The sequence below is a fragment of the Homalodisca vitripennis genome, chromosome 8 (assembly GCF_021130785.1).
Source record: "Homalodisca vitripennis isolate AUS2020 chromosome 8, UT_GWSS_2.1, whole genome shotgun sequence".
Classification (NCBI taxonomy): domain Eukaryota; kingdom Metazoa; phylum Arthropoda; class Insecta; order Hemiptera; family Cicadellidae; genus Homalodisca; species Homalodisca vitripennis.
In genome coordinates this window covers 105,940,243-105,961,292 of record NC_060214.1, presented here as the reverse complement: position 1 = coordinate 105,961,292, position 21,050 = coordinate 105,940,243, and the positions used below count along the sequence as shown (strand labels likewise).

Genomic DNA, 21,050 nt, shown 5'->3' with positions numbered 1-21,050 from the left:
GCATTTGGTGTCAAAGCAATTGTTCGAACTGTGTTCCTTCTACGGTTTGACAATGAGCCAATCTTGTGTAAAATGATTCGACAGAGTTGCCTAACATTTCTTCAGTTATCAAAGCAATCTCCTCTATAATCCTGTTTCTTAGGTCTTCCAAATTATGAGGCTTTCTTCTATAAACATTGGATTTTAAATGACCCCATAGGAAATAATCGATTGGTGACAAATCCGGAGATCTTGGAGGCCATTCGATTTCTTCTCTTCGGCCAATCCATTTATGAGGAAACCTTAAATCCAAATACTCTCTTACCTGTCTCCCATAATGGGGTGGAGCACCATCCTGCTGAAACCATACATTATCAAAGTATTCTCCTGATGCAATTTGAATAGCTGGGATTATTTCATTTTGGAGCATATTGTAGTAAAGTTCGGCATTTAAATTTCCATTGATGAAAAGGGTCCAACAATTTTGTAACCTAAAATTCCACACCATACGTTCAATTTTTGTGGTTGCTGTGAATGGGACTCAGTAATCCAATGTGGGTTTTCACTAGCCCAGTAACGGCAATTGTGCCTGTTAACATTGCCATTTAGGAAAAAAGTTGCCTCATCAGAAAATAGTATGTTGGTCAGAAAATCTCTATTGTCATCACATTTGCGCATCACAAGTTCACAAAACTCAACTCTTCTGTCGTAATCATCCTCACTTAACTGTTGGACTAAATGAACTTTAAATGGTTTGTATTTATTAATTTTCAAAATCTTACTCACAGACATAGGGTGCATATCATGTTGCTGTGCAGCTTTTCTGAGCGATGTATGTGGGTCTTCAATAAATGTTTGCAAAACATCTAGTGCATGTTCTTCATCTGTTGCAGATTGTATCCTACCCGACTTTGGCCGATTACGTACACTCCCTGTCATTTCAAAACGCTCAATAGTTTTTGATATTGTTGAAACACTTATGGGATTCCTTTCTGGGAAAGTGTCATTAAACAAATTACAAACTTCCCGATAAGATCTTTGACGATCGCCATATCCTCGCATCATCAACAGAGTAATTCGTTCTCTTTCAGACAATTCCATTAAAATGCCAAATAAAAACTGAACTACTGTAATTAGATAACTTGTTGACAGCAATGCTTCAGAGACACTGATTAACTCGACAGGAATGATATGACCTTTGTCCATTTGTAATTCCCAAGCTTAGACCTGTCTAGTGAAAGCTCCATGCTCAACAAACTGAAACCTGTAGACCAGATGATTAATAACACAATAATGTTTCTCATAGGCTAGTGACCTTTGTCTCTTTAAACCTTCCTGCTGACTGGAAAACACCAAGTACAGATTCATAAGTAATCAGAGAAAGTGACTCATAAGTTTTATTCATTGTAATAAAAACTGGTAAATTTGTACTAATGAAACCAGCTTAAAAATAAATTGTTTATTTTATTTTAATTGAACATTTAAAAAATGATAAAAAATTAGTGTAACACATTTTGTGGCAAGAACCATGTTAAAATTACATTGTTGAACATCAGTAAATTTTCAATACTAAAAATGCTCTATTTTCTGATAGAATAATTCCTTTGAGATGCGGTTTGTGGCATTCAATTCAGTAAGCTATTACCTTTAAAATTATGTATCACAAGGTATAGGCTTCCATTAAGAATATTCACGATACCCTCGGCAGGACGTCCCCCGTTGGTGTGACATAACAAAACATTGTTCCAAAAAGTAGATGCCCAATCTCTATCACGATTGTAAGAGGTTTCAAATTTATATTTAAATTATTAAAGGATATATTTGGGTGTTTCCAGACATAATATACACCCTGTATATTCTTGATCGGGAAACAAGGTAAAATCAACTATGGGACAAAAAATACCAAGACCGGAGTAATGAAAAACGGCCATAAATATACACTTTTTGACGTATTTTCTTGAACGTGACAACAAGGCAGGCTCAACATTGGCGTCAGAAGTATAATTCACTCGAATCAGAAGTGCTCATACATGTGCAAAGCATACGAAATTGCGAGTGAAGCCGCGGGTAACCAATAGTAGTAAATTAAATTAAACATAAAGTCATCTTATTGTTTTTAAACTCAAGTAGCTCTAGTGCTAAATGCTATAAACACTATTCTATTTAAAATTTTGAGAATTTAAAAGAAATAATTTGTATTAGAGCGTAAGACTTCAGTGGGGAAATGTTTGAAACAATAAAAGTTAGTATTCAGAAATGATGTCATGAAATTTAGACGTAATGTATGTTGAAGTATTGTTTTAATTAACTGTTTAATTACCCGTACACTTCTCCGATACCTCTTCTGGACAGCGTCACGCTATATGTAGAACTCTAGAAATCAAGTGGCCAGACAACCTTGAATAGAAAGCATGCAATGCCTTATAAACATTACCTCTCGCTTAAAACAAAGTGGGTGGAATAATAAACCTGTCAGCCATAACTGGCATGCAACTTTCACCGTCTGTAGAACCTTGACTAAATCGTTATGTGATAAAATGTTAAAAGTGTTTTTTATGCCACTTCATATAATTACCAGGCTACTTCTGCCAAGATAAAGACAAACGAAAGTAAAGCTCGTACAAACGTATACATTGAAACTCGCAGACCTGTATTTTCTTCCATTACCATTTAGTACGACTATATAGAAAAGAAAAAGGTCCACAAACATAACAGTGGAGCATTGATAATTCAAATGTTTTAATTTTAAAATCTTGGATAATTATAAACTTTCTCTCGCTACCTTGACATTTATATTATGTTTAGTAAAATAGGGTGGTAAATTCGAATTTAGATATGGATAGTTAGAAAGGTTTATGATCATACGTCTAGAACTATTAGAACTAGAATACCTATTGTTTTAAGGGGAAAAACACTGGGATTATTAATCTCCGAAGAGTACATAAAGTAAACTTTAAAAAAGCAGCACACATTTAATTATTATGTATAAAATTTGGTTGCATCAAAAAGTTTCTGTGCTATGAATGCTCAAAGTTCGAGTTTGGTCAAAAAGCGCCAGAAACCGGAACATGTTTACGATGACATCGGCATAAGAACTAGAACTGATTATGAAGGAAACAGGATTTTTCCGGACATTTGCCATCGTTCAGTGAAACAATAAATCAGTAACACTACGTTTCGAGATCTGCAATCTGATCTCTTCTTCAGGTAAAGAACTAACCTAATACATAATATTACAAACTAGGTTAAAATAAACAAATCTTACCAAAGCGTTGTGGCACGCCTATGTCAGGAACGCCTAAGTCCTGACTTAGGCGTGCCACAACGCTTTGGTAAGATAAAAAAATCCTGTTTCCTTCACAATCCTTCCATCGTCAAAAATAACCTTCAAACAAAGAACTGATTATTTGTAAATTATTTCTTTCTATGTTTCAACACAGAAATAAAAAAACTTAATGTACTGTAACTCTCGTGAACTTTCCTTTACTGGTTAGTATGTTCTTGGTTGAATTTCAAACTCGGATATGAAAACTTTTTGATTCAAGAGTAGGCAGGTATGTTGCAACACGTCGTCTTGGATGCCGTGCAGGCTGAGTAGGCCAGGTTGAGTCACGTATTGATGTTTCTAAGAAAGCTATCTCTCCCCCTCACACAACACTCCGCGCTTGTTTGATTTCCATGAATTTAGCAGTGCGAGCGAACTGTGCCTCTACACTTTTCCTCGCAGTTGTCAAGACAAGTGTCCTATCCCTCACCCCTACTACACCAATCAACGCATAACCCCTCCTCCTCCTCACAATATCTCGATTTAAAGCGATGGATCTGTCAAGGAGAATATTACAGTTGTGTAAATATGTCTATCAAATTGTACTCTTATATCATACGCTGATGATACCACCATCTTTATTACTAATTCAAATAGGATGCAACTACTTCATCATCTTGCATCAGAAATTACAAAAATGAAAGAGTGGTTCAGCAATAATGGCTTGCTTCTAAATACAGAAAAGACATTCGCAATAAATTTTTATTCCAACTATCAAAGAAGTGCTAGGGCGGATGATTCCTACCTCCAGCCACTGCTCAGCACTACTCCGATAGGAAAGTTACTGGGCCTCCAGATCGAGGGCAATGTCACCTGGGGAGCTCACGTGAGAAGACTTCCAAACACCTTAAATAGAGCCCACTATGCCATTCTCACATTATCAAAAATCGTAGACTTTGTTTATCATGCCTATGTATATTTTCATCTTCTCTATGGTATTATGTTTTGGAGATCTTCACACCACAGTCAGACAATTTTTAAAATTCAAAAAAGAATAATTCGTGTAATTGCAAATACCACAAATAGATCATCGTGCAAACTTCTTCAAAATTAAACATATTTCTGCTCCCATTCATCTATATCACTGTCAAACACTATCATTTGTAAAACAGAACCCTCTCAGTTTCCCCCAAAGCTTTCACACTCAATCATCCTACCTTACAAGACATAGAAATAATATGATCCTTCCACTTCATAAAACATCTTACGAAAAAAACCTGGCAATATGGGAAGAAAATTTTACAATAAACTCCCAATATTCCTTAAAAAAGAATCATCACTAACAATACGTATAATTTGTTAAGTTTATTGTTAAATTAATTATTATTGTTGTTTATTAAGTTTATCTGAATTTTATATTTATTATTTAATAACATAATATTCCATTAATTTTATCTGTTGCATATTTATTCAGTGTCACTAATAATAATATAATTTGTATACTAGCACTTAAATTGAATCTAATATATATATACAGCCGCATGTGTAACTCACTCACGTATACAAATTCTAAGGTACTTCTAGAAGTGCTGGGAACTTGAAATTAAACCCCTCAAAAAAATTCGAGAAAAAAACGCGCATTCCTTTACACCTTGCAGGCCATTTTTGTAAGCCCGATAGCGGACGAACCGATGGAGCTAGCTCAGATCTGACGAAAAATCGTTAGTCAGCAATAAAGTTAACTACAAAAAAGGTCCAGTGACTTTTTGCTCTATCTTCCATGGTTAAGCGATAAAATGCTCGAATATTTGACATTCCAGAGATTTTTTCGCTAAAATAATGTTTCGAGCCCGATAGCGGCCGAACAGTTCGTCGTAGCTCAAATCTGATTGACCCATCAAATTAGCAAATTGCGCGATCTACAGAAAAGTTCCAGTGACATTTTGCTCTACCTCCAGTGGTTTGGCCTAAAAACGTGATTATGTACAATTTGCTTTTAATTTTTACGTGGAAATTTAGAGTTTGGGGTTAATAGCGGGGAAACCATTGTTCGGAAGTCAACATAAAACAAAGGTTGGGTTTAGGAAATAAAGTGATCTACAAAAAAGTTCTATTAACTTTTCACTCTATCTCTATTGGTTTGGCCGCAAAACGCGATTAGGTGAAAATATTTGGAAATTTTCGCCTAAAAATTTACCTTCCGGGCTTGATAGCGGCTAAACGGTTGGTCGTAGCTCAAAACACGTATTTTAATAAGTTTTAGTAAATGACGTGTTCTACAAAAAAAGTCTAGTAACTTTTGCCCTATCCTAAATGGTCTGGCCAAAAAACCTATTTAAATGGAAAAATTTTATAATTTTTACGTGAGAATTTTGTTTCTGGAGGCAGTAGCAGCCGAACCATTGGTCTTAACTTAAATCCTAAATTTTCAACGACTAGAAACTCTAGAGATCTAAAACAAAGGTTAGGTAGCTTTTTGTCATATATCCTTACGTAAGCCCTAAAATCTCTCTTAATGGAAAATCTTTGTCTTAATTAGCAATTTCAGGAGTTATAGGAATACGATGCGACTATAATTTGTGCAATCCATTCTAGTTCCGGATTTAAATTGTATCACTACGTTAACGAGTGACTGTAACCCCACATCGTAAATTGGCTGACCGTTAGCGAAGCGTCAATAATAGATAATAGAGTACTTTTTAATTAATTTAATGAAATAGTGATTCATTGTCAACACTCTGGTACTAAATTATAATTTCCTAAGTAATATAAAATCCCAGACCAACGTTTTATTTTCATAAAAATTATTATACACATATTCTTGTAGCACAGACACACATTTACCAGAAAAGTACTTCGCGTACTTATAACCCCCAGATAACATAAACCCCCCTCTCGGGTATTTCCTGGTAGATAAACTCCTGATTAAGTTAAACCCTCTGATCAACTTAATAATCTATTAATACAAAATAATGCGATCTAAAAAAAGGTCTAGTGACTTTTTGCCCTATCTCCATCAGTTTGGCTAATAAATGTTAATATTTTGTATTGTAAAATTTTGTTATTGGAGACGATAGCGGTTGACCCGATTGTGCTAGCTTAAATCTCAAAACATTTATAAATAGCTATTGATAGGATCTACAAAAATTATCGGTACCGTAGGTTTTTGGTGTATATCTTTCCGTAAGCTTTTTATACGCTCTCAATGGCAAAATCTTTTTTTGTGAATTGGCAATTTTAGGGATTTTTTATTTTTTCCGACTAAACATTGTGCAATTCATGACAGTTCCAGATTTAGTTTGTATTACCAAGTAAACGACTTACTAGTATACGTCTACTAGAGTACACTGCGAATTGACTCAGCGTTAGCTAAGGTCAATTGTAATTAGTGACAGAGTGAATTTTATTTATGCTCATAAACACAACACCCTCCAAAGGAGGCCCACGTGTGACTTAACCCTCGGTAATATTACCCCCCTGGAATTTCCTAGTATGACCAGATAATATCCTGAGTAAATTTAACCCCCTGATGTCTTAACCCCCGGTAACATTAAACACCCCCCCCCCGTAATTTCCTTGCATGACTAAATAAACCCCTGAGCAGATTAAACCCCTAAACAACTTGAAAATACTGACTTATGGGGTGGATTTTTATAATGTTTACAATAAACAACTCACAAAAGCTGACCAGTGCAGACTTTTCCTGCAAGCTCTGTGCCGGCTAAACCAAAGGTCCTGTGACATCAAATCCAACGGCAGAATGGAAACACAAAATTAAATTTCGACAGAAAAGGTCCGTTAATTTTTGTCGTAACTCCAACGGTTAAGCCACAAAACGCCCTCAAACTCAGAACTCTGGTTAAAATTAAACACTCAACTTACCACTCTCTGGCGAACCTAATCTCGGACTTTAGTTATCTCCCCAATTCTCTTGTCTCCTAAATTTGCTAACAGGTCATTTAATTTTTCACCGACATCCACTGTTTATTTTTATATACCACACGCAATTTGGCTGAGCGTTAGCGAAGCATTACCACCCGTACGATTCTCTAAATCGGATGCAGCAGGGAACATGAATCCTCATGTCCGAATTTAACCAATCACCAAATCTATCTAATCCTCGAATTTTTATGCAATTACTTTGGGGGCCTGGGGGCGTAATTTTCACGTGTAATGTTAGACTCCGGGCTCCATATCGGCCAAACCGTTGATCGTAGCCCAAAATAGATGTAGTACTGGAATTAGAAAATTACGTGATCTACAAAAAGACTTCAGTTACTTTTTGCCCTATCGTCAATGTTTTTGCTGCAAAACTCGTTTATATTCAAATATTTTGTAATTTGTACGTGAGATTTCTGTTTTTGGAGGCGGTAGCGGTTGAACCATTGGTTGTAACTTAAAAATTAAATTTAGTATAACTAGACAATGATTAGATCTACAAAAATGGTCAAGCCCTTTTTTCGTATATACTTGCATAAGCCCGAAAAACGCTCTCAATGGTAAAGTGTTTGTCGTGAATTGGATATTTTAGGTGGTTTTAAGATCTATGTGACCACAATTTGTAGAAATTGCTCCAGTTTGGGATTATTTGGTCAATAAATTTCCTCCAGAAAATAACGTATTCTGATAACCCCCGATAACACTAACTCCCCTCCTGGGAATTATTCCTGAGTAAATGAAAGCCCCTGATCAACTTAATAATCTGATAAAGACCAAAAATGCGTGCAATTCATCCCGGTTCCAGATTGATTTTTTATTGCTATGTGAACGAATGACTAGTATACGTTTATTAGCCCACATCGCGAATTGTATGAGCGTACGCGAAGCGTCAAAAGTAGATAGGGTCAGAGTGAATTTTAATTATGTTCACAGAACACCCTCTACAAGATGCCCACGTGTGTCATTAACCCCCGGTAACATGAACCCCCCACCCGGCATTTTCTGGTATGACCAGATAAACTCTTGAGTTAATTAAACCCCCTGATGTCTTAACCCCCGGTAACATTAACCTCCCCCCCAGGGAATTTCCTGGCATGACTAAATAAATTCCTGAGAAAATTAAACCCCCTACATAAGTTAAAAATACTAACTTAGTGGATGTTTTTTTATTATATTTACACTCAACAATTCACACTAGCTGCCCCGGGCAGACTTTTCTCCCAAGCTATTTCTCTGATTTAATCTTACACTTTTCACCCTTGCAGGCTTTCCTTTGAATCCCCCCGGCCTTCTAAAAGTATCTTTATTGGTTTGGCCGCAAAACGCGATTATATCTAAATTTTTTTTATTTTTACTTAAAATTTAACTTCCGGGCTTTATGGTGGGTAAACCGTTTGTTGTAGTTAAAAAAAATTTTTTTATTAGCCTACGATATAGGAAATTAGTTGATCTACAAAACATATTTAGTAGTTGAATAGTTGAACTCCTGAGCAAATTATACTCCCTTAACATTTTAAAATTCTAACTTAGAATCTGTTTTTATTATCATTACACTAAACAATTCACAATGGCTGACCAGTACAAACTTTTCTTCCATGCTGTATATTGGCTAAACCGAAACTCGGAAGCTAAAATCCAAGGTCAGAATAAAAAGATAAAATTAAATTTCCGACAAGAAAGGTCAGTCACATTTCTTTTATATGTAATGGTTAAGCTACAAAACGCCCTCATAGTCCAAAGTTTGGTTGAATCCGGAATGAATCAATAAAATAGATCTACTTTAAACTTCTAGATCCCTAATCTAATGATCGGACTTAACCTGTCTCCGAATTCCGCTTATCCCCGCATTTAGCCAACTCCCTAATTAGGGGCCTGGGGGCGTAGCCCCCAGCAAGCCGAAGGCGAGTAGTATTATATCGACGAATACTACTTGTATGATTAATACAGTTTACAACAATCACCTGTTACTATAGCACTGCTATATTATGAAATGTTTTGTGAAAATAAAGATTGTAATTTGAATTTGTGGGGATATCCACCAGTAGCTATAGAAACTACATTTGAATTTATTTCGAAACTATGCTAATTGAACAAAATGTTATATTAGTTATACATAGGAGTATTTGAAATATTGCCGAAGCGTTTATATTCAATGTTTTATACAATTATAATACAAAAAAAGGTTTTAAAAACAAATGTAAACAAAATATTTTGTAATGTATGCCAGTTCCCCATGTCCGGCGTGGTGTCAGCTGTGTTAAGGTCTAAGTGTACCGGTATTCGCATTATAATGAAAGTAATGAGATAAATAAACATCGTAGCTAAAGAATTCAATTCTTGGCGGGATATAATAGTTTAAAAATAACTGTTATTAACTGCTGATACTAACACGGTAGTACGAGGGCAAACTCATTACTGTTTCCCAATAAAAAAATAATCTTTAAGTATAAAAAAATTCTTTAAATACATTTGATAGTTTGTTTAGTAATGCATGCTTAATTAAAATAAAAATAGTGTTGTTAAAAGAGATGTTTTGCGTGTTACTAAAAATATGGATATATAATAATGGTTTTGAGGTTTGAAAATAACATACTATGAATATTGTTGACAAAAGATTATTGTAACGATTATAAAGTAACTTCATTTAATGAAATGTATATTTTTCGCCTGCTACCAATAATTTTGGTGGTAATTTATTCTTTATGATTATGGGTGTACACTGTAAAAGCGATGAAGACATTGTGCAGGGTTTATAATTCCTTAATTACACCCATTCTCCTGCCAGTTTTGATAAATTAAATAATATTATATTATAGAACACAACTAAAAGATTTTGAACCCTTAATTAAATTAAACCGGACAAAATAAGATCACACACATACACACCAACACCACGCCGATACCCAATCATGTTAAAACCCGTCCCTACATATTTTAATTTACAAAACCAACTCACCCCTCTTAATTTTCCGGCACCTACCCCCTTAATACTAATTAAATTACTTCATAATAAATCTTAAATCAAACATGCAAATAATTAAGGTGACTTGCGGTATCCTTGGCCTCCGGAATGATTCACCCCAGTCCAACACTCACTCGCAACTACCCGTTCTGGTCCCTTCCCCAGATCCCTTATCAGTCCGATGAACCGGTCGGTGATCCACAGTTAGGCCAGCTACCTTATCAGCACCTGTTAAGTCTGGTTCCAACTGTCGATCAGATCCTCTGATATATGTGGTGATTATATATCACCACACAGCTTGGAGTGATTGTTTAATGCCTGCGATTTTTATTTGTTTAATGTGTTGTTAGAGTACTTTAAACATACCGTATATAAGATAATTAAATACGAGTATTTTTTTTTAACCAGTGGCGTAACTAAGACTTGGGGAGGGTGAATCTGATTCAAGAGCATACCACACTATTGAGGGATGTGGAATAAATTTGAATAAATCTGTTTGATATATATATATATATATTGGTTTAACGACAAATCCCTTACATGTTAGGATGAATAACCATCGGTCTTCATCCAACAGAAAAGACGACAAATTGGTTTCACAACATGCATTGGCTCATAACGAAATATTTAATAATTGCTACACATTAAAAGGGATTTGTAAAGTACCAGAAAATTCTTCCAAAATTCAATTAGAAAATTTAGAACAAGCATATCAATTAGTCACTAAGTCATAATTACCTTTTGGATTAAATAATAAATGATCTGTTAAAATACTCTAAATTAATCGAGCAAATCTAAAACAATGTATTATCTATATTTTAATTAATTAATTTTACTTATTTTTTATGAATGTACAACTACAAAACTACAAAATTGTTAATATTTAATTTAATTTTAAGCTGTTAGAACGACTTTTTATATTATTAATCTAAATTTTAATTTTAATATAAAAAGCCCTTTTTCGTATAATATACCTATGAGTTTATAAAATGACACTATAAATCAGAATAAAACATTTCAGCTGATTCTAAAAATGTATATGTTTACTTTTAATTCTTAGGTTATATACAGTTTTTGTATCGTTTTTGAAATCGACAATATAGTCGAAATATTACAGGATTTATGTGAAGTCTTTTTCTTCTATTGTTTAAAGAAGCCTCTGTGCATTTATTTTCTGTATACATTACATCACGCCTTTTGGTAAATTAGACTTCAATCTGAAGCTTTTACTTTCATAAAATAATGGATAACCTGGACGAAAATTCACACTCAGCGATGAAACCATTTCAATATCACTCCTTAAAGATTGTTCTACTAAACTGAAAAATTATATTTTTAACTACTTGTTTACAACTTGATTTGGTTCCCAACGGCTTACAGCCCAAATTTCCTTTATTTAGTTTGTCACCATAATTTCGGAACGAGGTTAAAGTATTTTCTACGCATACTGGCAAACAATTAACTGAACTAAGTATTAAACTCTACAGACAGCTATCTACAGAACATGCAATAAAATTGAGAACTTTAAATCAAGAACTTATTAATCAACCTGAGTTTACTTTAAAAATTAACGATTTACTCCTTGAACTACGAAGCGTGATGGATAATAAAATAACCACCCTATCCAAAAAGCTTTTAAATCTAATCAGGTCTAAAAAGTCTAATTGCTATAATGCTAATTCCAAAGATGACCCTGCCTTGTTGAATAAGCCATCCAAAGATCTAAGATCTCATCTACCTAGAGTACATTTATTCCAAGATAAAAATATTGAGAATCCTATAACAAGAATATATATATATATATATATATATATATATATATATATATATATATATATATATATATATATTTATATATAAAGATATGATAATTATATAGGCATAATTTAAAGCATGACATTTAACAGTAGAATTTAAAATAAGTTGGATTGCTGTTACACGAAAATTTTTATCGTTAGGACTTTTGGGAAGAGTTCTATTCCCCTCACCACCATCCCGTAGTTACGCACTGTTTCTTATATTCATATTTCTTTAATATAAATATATCTTGCAGTTACAATTATTAATAGGCCATTTTTTAAGGTACGTCTATGATTTAAATGTCTACTGAAATGTGAATGATCTAAGTAACAATTGTAATGGGTGAAATAAAGAAGTCGAAGCTTCTTTGCAGCTCAGGGTAGGCCTACTTCTAGACAAAAGTAAATTTCCTTTGACACAGTCTTAATTGCTTTGTCAGTTTATTGGATGAGCTCTAGCGAAGCCTATCCTAGTGGGGCTGAAAAGATTTCGTTTATGTCTGTCTGTTCGAAAATGAAATTACAGACTTGAAATTGTGCATAAAACTTGATGTTTTGTATGAGAAACTTTGAGTTCTATAGCGGTGCATATTACTCCAAACTCAAAATTTAAACAAACTCAGTATACTCATAAGAGATTTTAACATGTGACATATTAATACAATGTAGCCTAATTAATGTAAAGCGATGCATCTGTCAAAAAATATATATAAATCTGTTTAGTATATACAGGGTGTCCCGTAACTCTCTGGTCATAGGTATACCACGTTATTACTCAGGTCAAGATAAACTAATTTCACCATATGAACATGAGGGTCCGATGCTTAGTTTCCCATCCGTCTGTCTGTACGTGTTTTTATAAAAAGATTAATATCTTAAACATTAATAAATTAAATTATACCGAATTCGGCTCAAATGATTATAATAACAAGGCCAGTTACTAAAGAAATATATTTAAATTATCTTTAGTATTTTCTAGATGGCGGCCATTAAAACTTTGAATATCCTACAAACTGCCTTTTTTCTAACGAATTGCAAAAATTTCAATAGTTATAGAGGGTTTTATCGCAAATCTGATGACACCAAAATAAATTTAATCCAATAATAAATAACTGATTTAGAACAGATTTACTATGACAAGACATGGCCCACATTGAGAGCTGCCGTGTATTCAGTTATTGTATTGTTGGCTATTCGCTGAGAACATCATTTTCGACTTATATTTATAGGACATCCTTTGCTTGAAATAATGAATACTATCACCAATAGAAGATTGTGAAATTCTTTTGTGAACACCCTGTGTGTGTATATTTGTATACAGGGTGTTCAGTAAAAGTGTTCCAATACTTTGGGATTTTGTTTTACACATGAAAATGAGCATAAAAGTTCATATAAAGGTATGTCCTAAACCCTTATTTTTCCGTCAGTCTGTCTGTATGTGTTTTTTATTTAAAACTTATATCTTTTGAACCAGTTAAGATAAAGTAAAGAAACTTGAGAATAGTATTAACCTTTTGTTGACCTTTTTTAAAATGAAATATTAATAAAATCTGTTTACCCTTTTTTTAAATGGCGTCTGTTTGTACTTTTTAAGGGGAGTCGGTTAACCAAAAATTAAAAAAAACAAAAACAATTTTATTTGCTTTTTTAATCTTTAGACTCTCCTGTTTAATTTGGTGCAATTTTTATTCAAATCGGGCAACAATATCACACCCAAATATAATATTATGTAAATGGCTGCAGCATATTTTGGCTCGTAAAATTCATGTACTCTGCATCATTGTCATACATAATCCTTATTGAAGCGCATATTTATTATTAGGCTTATGTTGGCCAACCTGCTTTATGCTGCTTTGAATATACAAGGTTGTCAACCCATCTGTTTACAGTCAGTTGAGATTTGACATAACCCTATTTGTTGTTTGTTTATTATTGTCACATTGTGTTTCTTGCTTTCATTCAGTCTAAGTTATAATATTTAGCTATACTGTGATGTTTATTGTTTGTGAAAATGCCTAGAGCACATAAAACCTTCAAAAACAAAGCAAAGTGCTTCACAGGGACAAGAAATTCAGGTGGTAAAAAAATAATTGTGCCTAGTGAATTTCAAGAACCAGAACCAAGTACTAGCCTGATATAAGTACTAGCCAAGATACCTGGTATAAGTACCAACTAGCTAAAATAAATTGTGAAACTTATGATCACAACAATCACAATCACATTGCTCCTGCTGTCATGAAAGATGTGAAACAAATATTTAGAGATTTATCAGATCCATCATTGTTATCAAAATGTTAGCACGATGGTACTCAAAACCCAAGAGAATAACTGAACAATATAATTTGGTCGCGAGTTCCAAAATCAACCTTCGTGATGAAGGAAACATTAGAACTAGGTGTATTTGATGCTGCGGCAAGTTTCAACATAGGGAACATAATAAAATGTGAAGTGTTGAGCAAACTAGGGATGCACCTGGATGCTATTGTTGTGAAACAATGAAAAAAATTTGATGTCACCCGAATCAACAAAGCGCAGTAAGCAGTGGAAGTGATCGAGAAAAAGTGTCGCCAGAAAGTAACTGCAGCTAAAAGGCATTTATAAGACATATATGAACAAGAGGAGGATCCTGACAACCCTAGTTATGGTCCTGGAATGCATTAAATGTAATTATGTTTCTGATTAATGTATAATGCAATCTTTAGAAGAGTTTTCTCAAAATTCTTGTTTTTCTTTGTTTAGGAACACGTTTCTCTAGAACCACTCAACATATTATTTTGATGATTTTTTTTTTAATTTTGTTGCTCGTAATTAGAGCAATGTTTATAGCACAGCAAATTATTGTATATAGTCTAATAATAATTTAAAAAAAAAAGTTGTTTATTAAAAAAATTGACTTTTATAAAAAAATATTTTAAATATTTAAATTTATGCTATGGAAATTTGCTGTGCTGTAAATGTAGATATGAAATAGGAGATTCAAATAAAAAAACCTTATCTTGATATGTTTATTTGTTATTGAGAAACATGTTCCTAAACTTATCTAATTTAACATGTGCGCTATATAGTCAACCGACTCCCCTTAAAGGCAAATAACAAAATACCAGGAGTAGTTATAAGAAATACATAAGATACCAACAATTTAGTTATTTATATACCAATTCCAACAGTATTTGTTTCAACGAAATCTGTGAACGCATAAGCGAGCACGACCACTTTAAAGATACGCTTGCACAAGCCGGGAGCACCAAAGATGTCCCAGTTGACAGGTATCATTCGTTTGTTACTCCTGGCTTGTGCCGCTTTTGTGAACAATATATGTACACATATATATATATATATATATATATATATATATATATATATACAGAGGCCTAATTCAAAGTAAAAAATGTATCTGTTGTATTTCAAACAAGTTGGACTACTGTTACACGAAAATGTTTATCGTTAAGATTCTTGGGGGGGGGGGAGTACTCAGCACCATCCCGCAGTTATACGCACTGCGTTTCGTATATTCGTGTCTCTTTAATATAAATATCATTTTCAGTTACAATTATTAATACAGCATTTTTTTAAATACATGTGTGATTCAAATGCCTACTAAGATGTGAATTATCTAAGTTTCACTGTAATGGGTGAAATAAAGAAGTCGAAGCTTCTTTGCACATATAATACAGCTCAGGGTACTTCTAGACAAGAGTAATTTCCTTTGACACAGTTTTAATTGCTTTGTCAGTTTATTGGATGAGCTCTAGCGAAGCCTATCCTAGTGGGGCTGAAAAGATTTCGTTTATGTCTGTCTGTTCGAAAATGAAATTACAAACTTGAAATGTTGCAGGAAACTTGATGTTTTATATGAGAAACTTTGAGTTCTATAGCGGTGCATATTACTCCAAACTCAAATTTTAAACACACTCAATATAGTCATAAGAGACTTCAACATGTGACATATTAATACATGTAGCCTAATTACCACATTCAAAACCATTTTATAATGACTTGGCGTGTAGACTTTTATTATTCCAACGCTGATATGAAACCCAATTTAATGAAAATTAATGTGAATGTATCCTATGGAGAGATACAAGATATCTCCAGAGTTCATATGCAGGCTTGAAATTATGCATGAAGTTCATTTCTGCATAGACAATAATGAGTTCTATGGTGTTGCATGTTTTAACATGGAATCTGACTGAGTATCGTTGAAGTCTATCACTCGGTAGGGTGACGCAATTTCTCTTTTGTTTGCCGGGGGATGTTAAAATGTCTTTTCGTCACTTTGTATGATAATGCGCTACTTTCCAATAAATCCATCGTTTCCCTCGTAGCTAAGTCAGCTGATTTTCTTTCTCCCAAACATTACTTTCCCTATGTGATCAATTCTTCTCCTATGAAAAAATATATTTCGATGTATAAAATTTTTTTGAACAGTTCTATGTTCAAACAGATGATTTTAACAACACAATGAATTATAAAATAGTGCTACGTTTCCATATGGAAGACAGTATTTTTAAAGATTTCGTGCTTTTTGTATTAGTATAGGAGCTAGCAACGTTTTCGAGAGAGAATTTCAGGTCAGCTGAAATTTTGATATGCTGTCTTTCTTGCTCTTTCGGTTGGAGTCCGGGCTATCTGGCTGACGGTAGTGGTTGCGTTTATTAATGCGCATCTTACCTGCACAGGTACAAATCCTGGAGCGCTTCGGCAATGGACAACATGGCGTCAGTCTAAAGTCACATGTTTAAAAAAAAAAATGTAATTAAAAAAACACTTCAAACTGTCTCTCTCCAACCACCTGTCTCATTCATTTCAGTAGGCAGTTCAATGTCACGGTACTTTAATTTATATTTTAAACGTATATTCAAAACTTCTTGGCACTTCTTCAGTTTATCAACCACGAAAAGAATGATTTTATCTTTATGTCCTATACAGAAACACATTTCATTTTACCACCGGCGATTGTAGCGAAATTAATAAATAAACATCACAAATAACACAAACACAAAACAAACATGTGACTTTAGACTGACGCCATGTTGTCCATTTGCCGAAACGCTCCAGGATTTTTACCTGTGCAGGTAAGATGCGCATTAATAAACGCAACCACTACCGCCAGCCAGATAGCCCGGACTCCAACCGAAATAGCAAGAAAGACAGCATATCAAAATTTCAGCTGACCTGAAATTCTTGTTTTAGAAACGTTGCTAGCTCCCGTACTATATAGTGATGAAAAGTATCGTTTAATACAAAGTTCTATTACGAGGTTCGATAGCATTATCCACGCTCGCATCCGTACCCCGTGTAAATGTCATATCCACCCCCACAATAGATCACTTTCGAGACAGTAATGGGATGTACTATTGTCATGTGACTGTCTGTCGTTCTATCTCTCGATGATATTACCTATAGACTTGAAATTTTGCATTGTACCTCAGCGAAGCCTGTTATGCGACAATTGGTGTGGTGTACTCCTATAACTTATTTTTTCATTACTACGCCGGAGAACTAATTATTACATAAAATTAAAGAATGAAATAAAATTGAAACTTCTTTATATTGTGTTGACTACAGTATTATGAGAAATTTGATTTTGAAAGAAAATTATTTTATGAAATTACACTGAATAGAAATGTTCTTATATTAATATATTTAACACTGTTGTCTGTGAAAAGGATATAAATTCAAAAAAATGTTTTATTGTTTGGTAAATTGCGACTTGCATTACCAATATACAGAGTGCCCCGTAACTTTCTGGACAAAGGTATACCACGTTATTGCTCAGGTCAAGGGAAACATTTCACCATATGAGCATGGGTCTCCGATGCTTAATTTCCCATCTTTCTGTCTGTATGCGCATTTTATAAAAAAATAACAACTTAAAAACAAATAAATTAAATTATACCATATTTGGCTAAAACGTTTATAACAAGGCCACTTACTGAAAAAAATATAATGAAATTATCTTTAGTATTTTCAAAATGGCGGCCATTAAAACGTTTAAACTCTGACCATCTTAAAAACCAGCATTTTTTCTCAAGAATTAAAAGAAAGCAATTTTAGGGGGTTTTATCCCAAATTTAATGACACCAAAAATATTTAAATCGAATAATAAATAACTTATTTAGAGTAGATTTACTGTGACAAGACGTGGCCCATATTGAGGTTCTCAGTGAATAGCCAACAATACAAAAACTGTATAACGGCTGCTCGTAGTACATTGGCCACAGGCCATATTGAACCAATGATATAATTTACACTTAGATTTCTGTAGATCACTACGGTATTTCTCTTAGAACAAGAAGCTGAGAAATGGCATTAGGTTCTAAAAGGAACTTTGTACTGCTTCCGGGGAGGACATTCTGGCTTCCGGGGTGGACATTCTAGATAGGTTAGGTTGGGATTAGGGGCCGCCTCCTGGCGAGTTCCGTGAGGAGGATTTTTGGCATTAATCTCTGTCTCTTATCCTTAGAAGAAAGGGAGGCCATGTACCAGTTTCTCCAGTAAAATCAAACCGGGGTGGCACACCCTTATACCTAGGCTAGCAACAGCCTTTAACACCCAGGGAGTCCCACCAAATCAAACAGTCATATTCCACAGCAGACTAGACTTATCGATTTAAACTTGTACCCCAATATCTCAACAAACATATAGTTGCTCTGATTTCATTAATCCATTAAATCTTAGTGAGGAAAATGGGTTTGTAGCTATCAACTCCAAAGAGTTCAGTGTCCAATTGATGTTATGGAAGATACCATACCTTATGCTTCCTACGTACAAAATCACCTACGATAGTTAAACCGCATATAAAAAGACACTGGGCGATTTTAGTTCACGCAACGCAGGGTGGGGTAAATACCCCCCCCCCCGCCGCTGTGATGCTGCCCTGTCCAGTATCCCCACCACTGCTTGGCACTCGCCCGCTTGCTCTATCACCTGACCGGGCCACTACCACTTAGCGACTAGCCTCACACCAAAACGCAAGCTCCCCGGATACGTCTGTGGCTACATTAGTCTATTCAATTGATGTTTTACGCTTGTATAGGTCTACACACAACTATTCAATATACTTGTAGAATAGATAAGTAGCTGCAGTGTAAACAAAATGACGCGAGCGATACCAGTAGCGTAGCCAGAAATTTCGTTCGGGGGGGGGGTCCGTAACCGGGGGATCCGGGGGACGTTTTGTGTGTTATTTGCCAATGAGTTCACTGGTAAAAGATGCACCGGAAAAACTCTACTGATTAGAAGTTCGGCTACTTTGGATTTCACTGATTGAGGTATTTATGAATGAGTTACAATGACGATTTTTTGTATCATTACACTGTAGACGAGTATATAGGCCTAATTATCGGAAAAAATTTAAAAAATCACTTTCGGTCGGAAATAAAATACACCTGAAAAACTCTAATGATTAGAACTTCAACTACTTCGGACTTCAGTTATTGAGGTAAACATGGTGTTTTCGATTGAGTTAGGACGACGGTTTTTTGTTATCATTAAACTGTACTCGACTACCTATAAATTATCGAGAAAAAAATCACTTCCGGTCGGTAAATACCGAAGAAAAGCTCTCTACAGATTCAAGTTTTGACGATTTTGAATTTCACTGGTTGAGTGGTTGAGGTAAAAGTGGTACTTATAATTATGTTAGGACGTTGGTTTTAGGTATTAATTCAACGCCGAATAATACCTATATAATTATCGAGAAAAAAACAAAAATAATCACTTCCGATCGGAATATACTAAGGAAAATGAAATAATACCTCAGTCAGTGAAATCCAAAGTAGTCGGAACTTCTTATGAGCAGAGTTTTTCCGGTGTATTATCGGACCGGAAGTGATTTTTTCAAATTTTCTTTGATAATTATATAGGTATTAGTCAGCGTTCAATTTATACCTAAAATCAATGTTCTAACATAATTCTAAGTACCACTTTTATCTCAACGACTCAACCAGTGAAATCCGAAATCATCAAAATCTCAATCAGTGGAGCTTTTCCTCGGTACTTTCCGACCGGAAGTGTTTTATTGTTTTTTTTTCTCTATAATTATATATGTATTAGTCGGCGTTGAATTAATATCTAAAATCAACGTCCTAACATAATTCTAAGTACCACTTTTACCTCAACCACTCAACCAGTGAAATCCAAAATCGTCAAAACTTGAATCTGTAGAGAGCTTTTCTTCGGTATTTACCGACCGGAAGTGAGTTTTTTCTCGATAATTATTTAGGTACAGTGTACAGTTTAATGATAACAAAAATAGTCGTCCTAACTCAATCGAAAACACCATGTTTAGCTCAATCACTGCAGTCCAAATTAGTTGAAGTTCTAATCAGTAAAGTTTTTCAAGTGTATTTTCCGACCGAAAGTGATTTATTTGATTTTTTCGATAATTATATAGTTTAATGACACCTAAAATCAACGTCGTAACTTAATTCTAAGCAGTCATTATACGTCCCCAAGACGAATTTGAACCAAGTTGTTGCTAATTTAAACTGTTCGCCGTGTTACGGTTCAGGTTACTTTGCGACGTCACGTGACCGCGCCCTATAGAAATACCGTGATTACACTACACTATCCGAAAGGCCGAGCCCAAAAGTATCGTTTGATACTTTATGATTTAAACGAAAGGACAATTAAATGTTTAACAACGGTCACTTTAATCAATTAAATCAATGAATTTAATGTTTGTAGACAAGAGTATGGTAACTCTCCCTTTTTCTCCTGCTCCATGCTTTATTTTTTAATATATCTTAAAATTTAAGGGGGGGGTCCGGATCCCCCCCTTCGCGATACACAATCCACACAGCTGATAAAATAGAGACGAGGAGATGCTTGTCCCACTCGCGGGGACCTCCTGCGCGTGGCTGCTCAGATATTTGCTTCCGCGCAGGTTTCTTTGCGAGCGGTTTATCTAGATGTGTTTTCTAGGGCGTAGGCTAGGTAGTCACTGTTTTTCTCGCTCCAGGAGATGGCGTACCGGGAGTTCGAGTCTGCGTGTGAGCAGAGTCCCAGCTGCACCCCACTAAAGGGACTGGACAGGCTGAAATGTGTCCGGGAGTGTATCTCTCCTACCTGCTACCAGCATATATATTACAAAGATCAGGTG

General features: G+C 34.7%; 1 protein-coding gene across 1 annotated transcript in view; it reads left to right on the top strand.

Annotated features, from left to right (window-relative positions):
* Window positions 1-21,050, top strand: part of LOC124367846 — a 29,411-nt gene that overhangs the window by 2,174 nt on the left and 6,187 nt on the right. Inside the window, exon 2 of the mRNA XM_046825007.1 lies at window positions 20,910-21,047. Coding sequence (XP_046680963.1) covers window positions 20,910-21,047 — 138 coding nt within the window. The remainder of the gene's footprint in view (window positions 1-20,909; window positions 21,048-21,050) is intronic.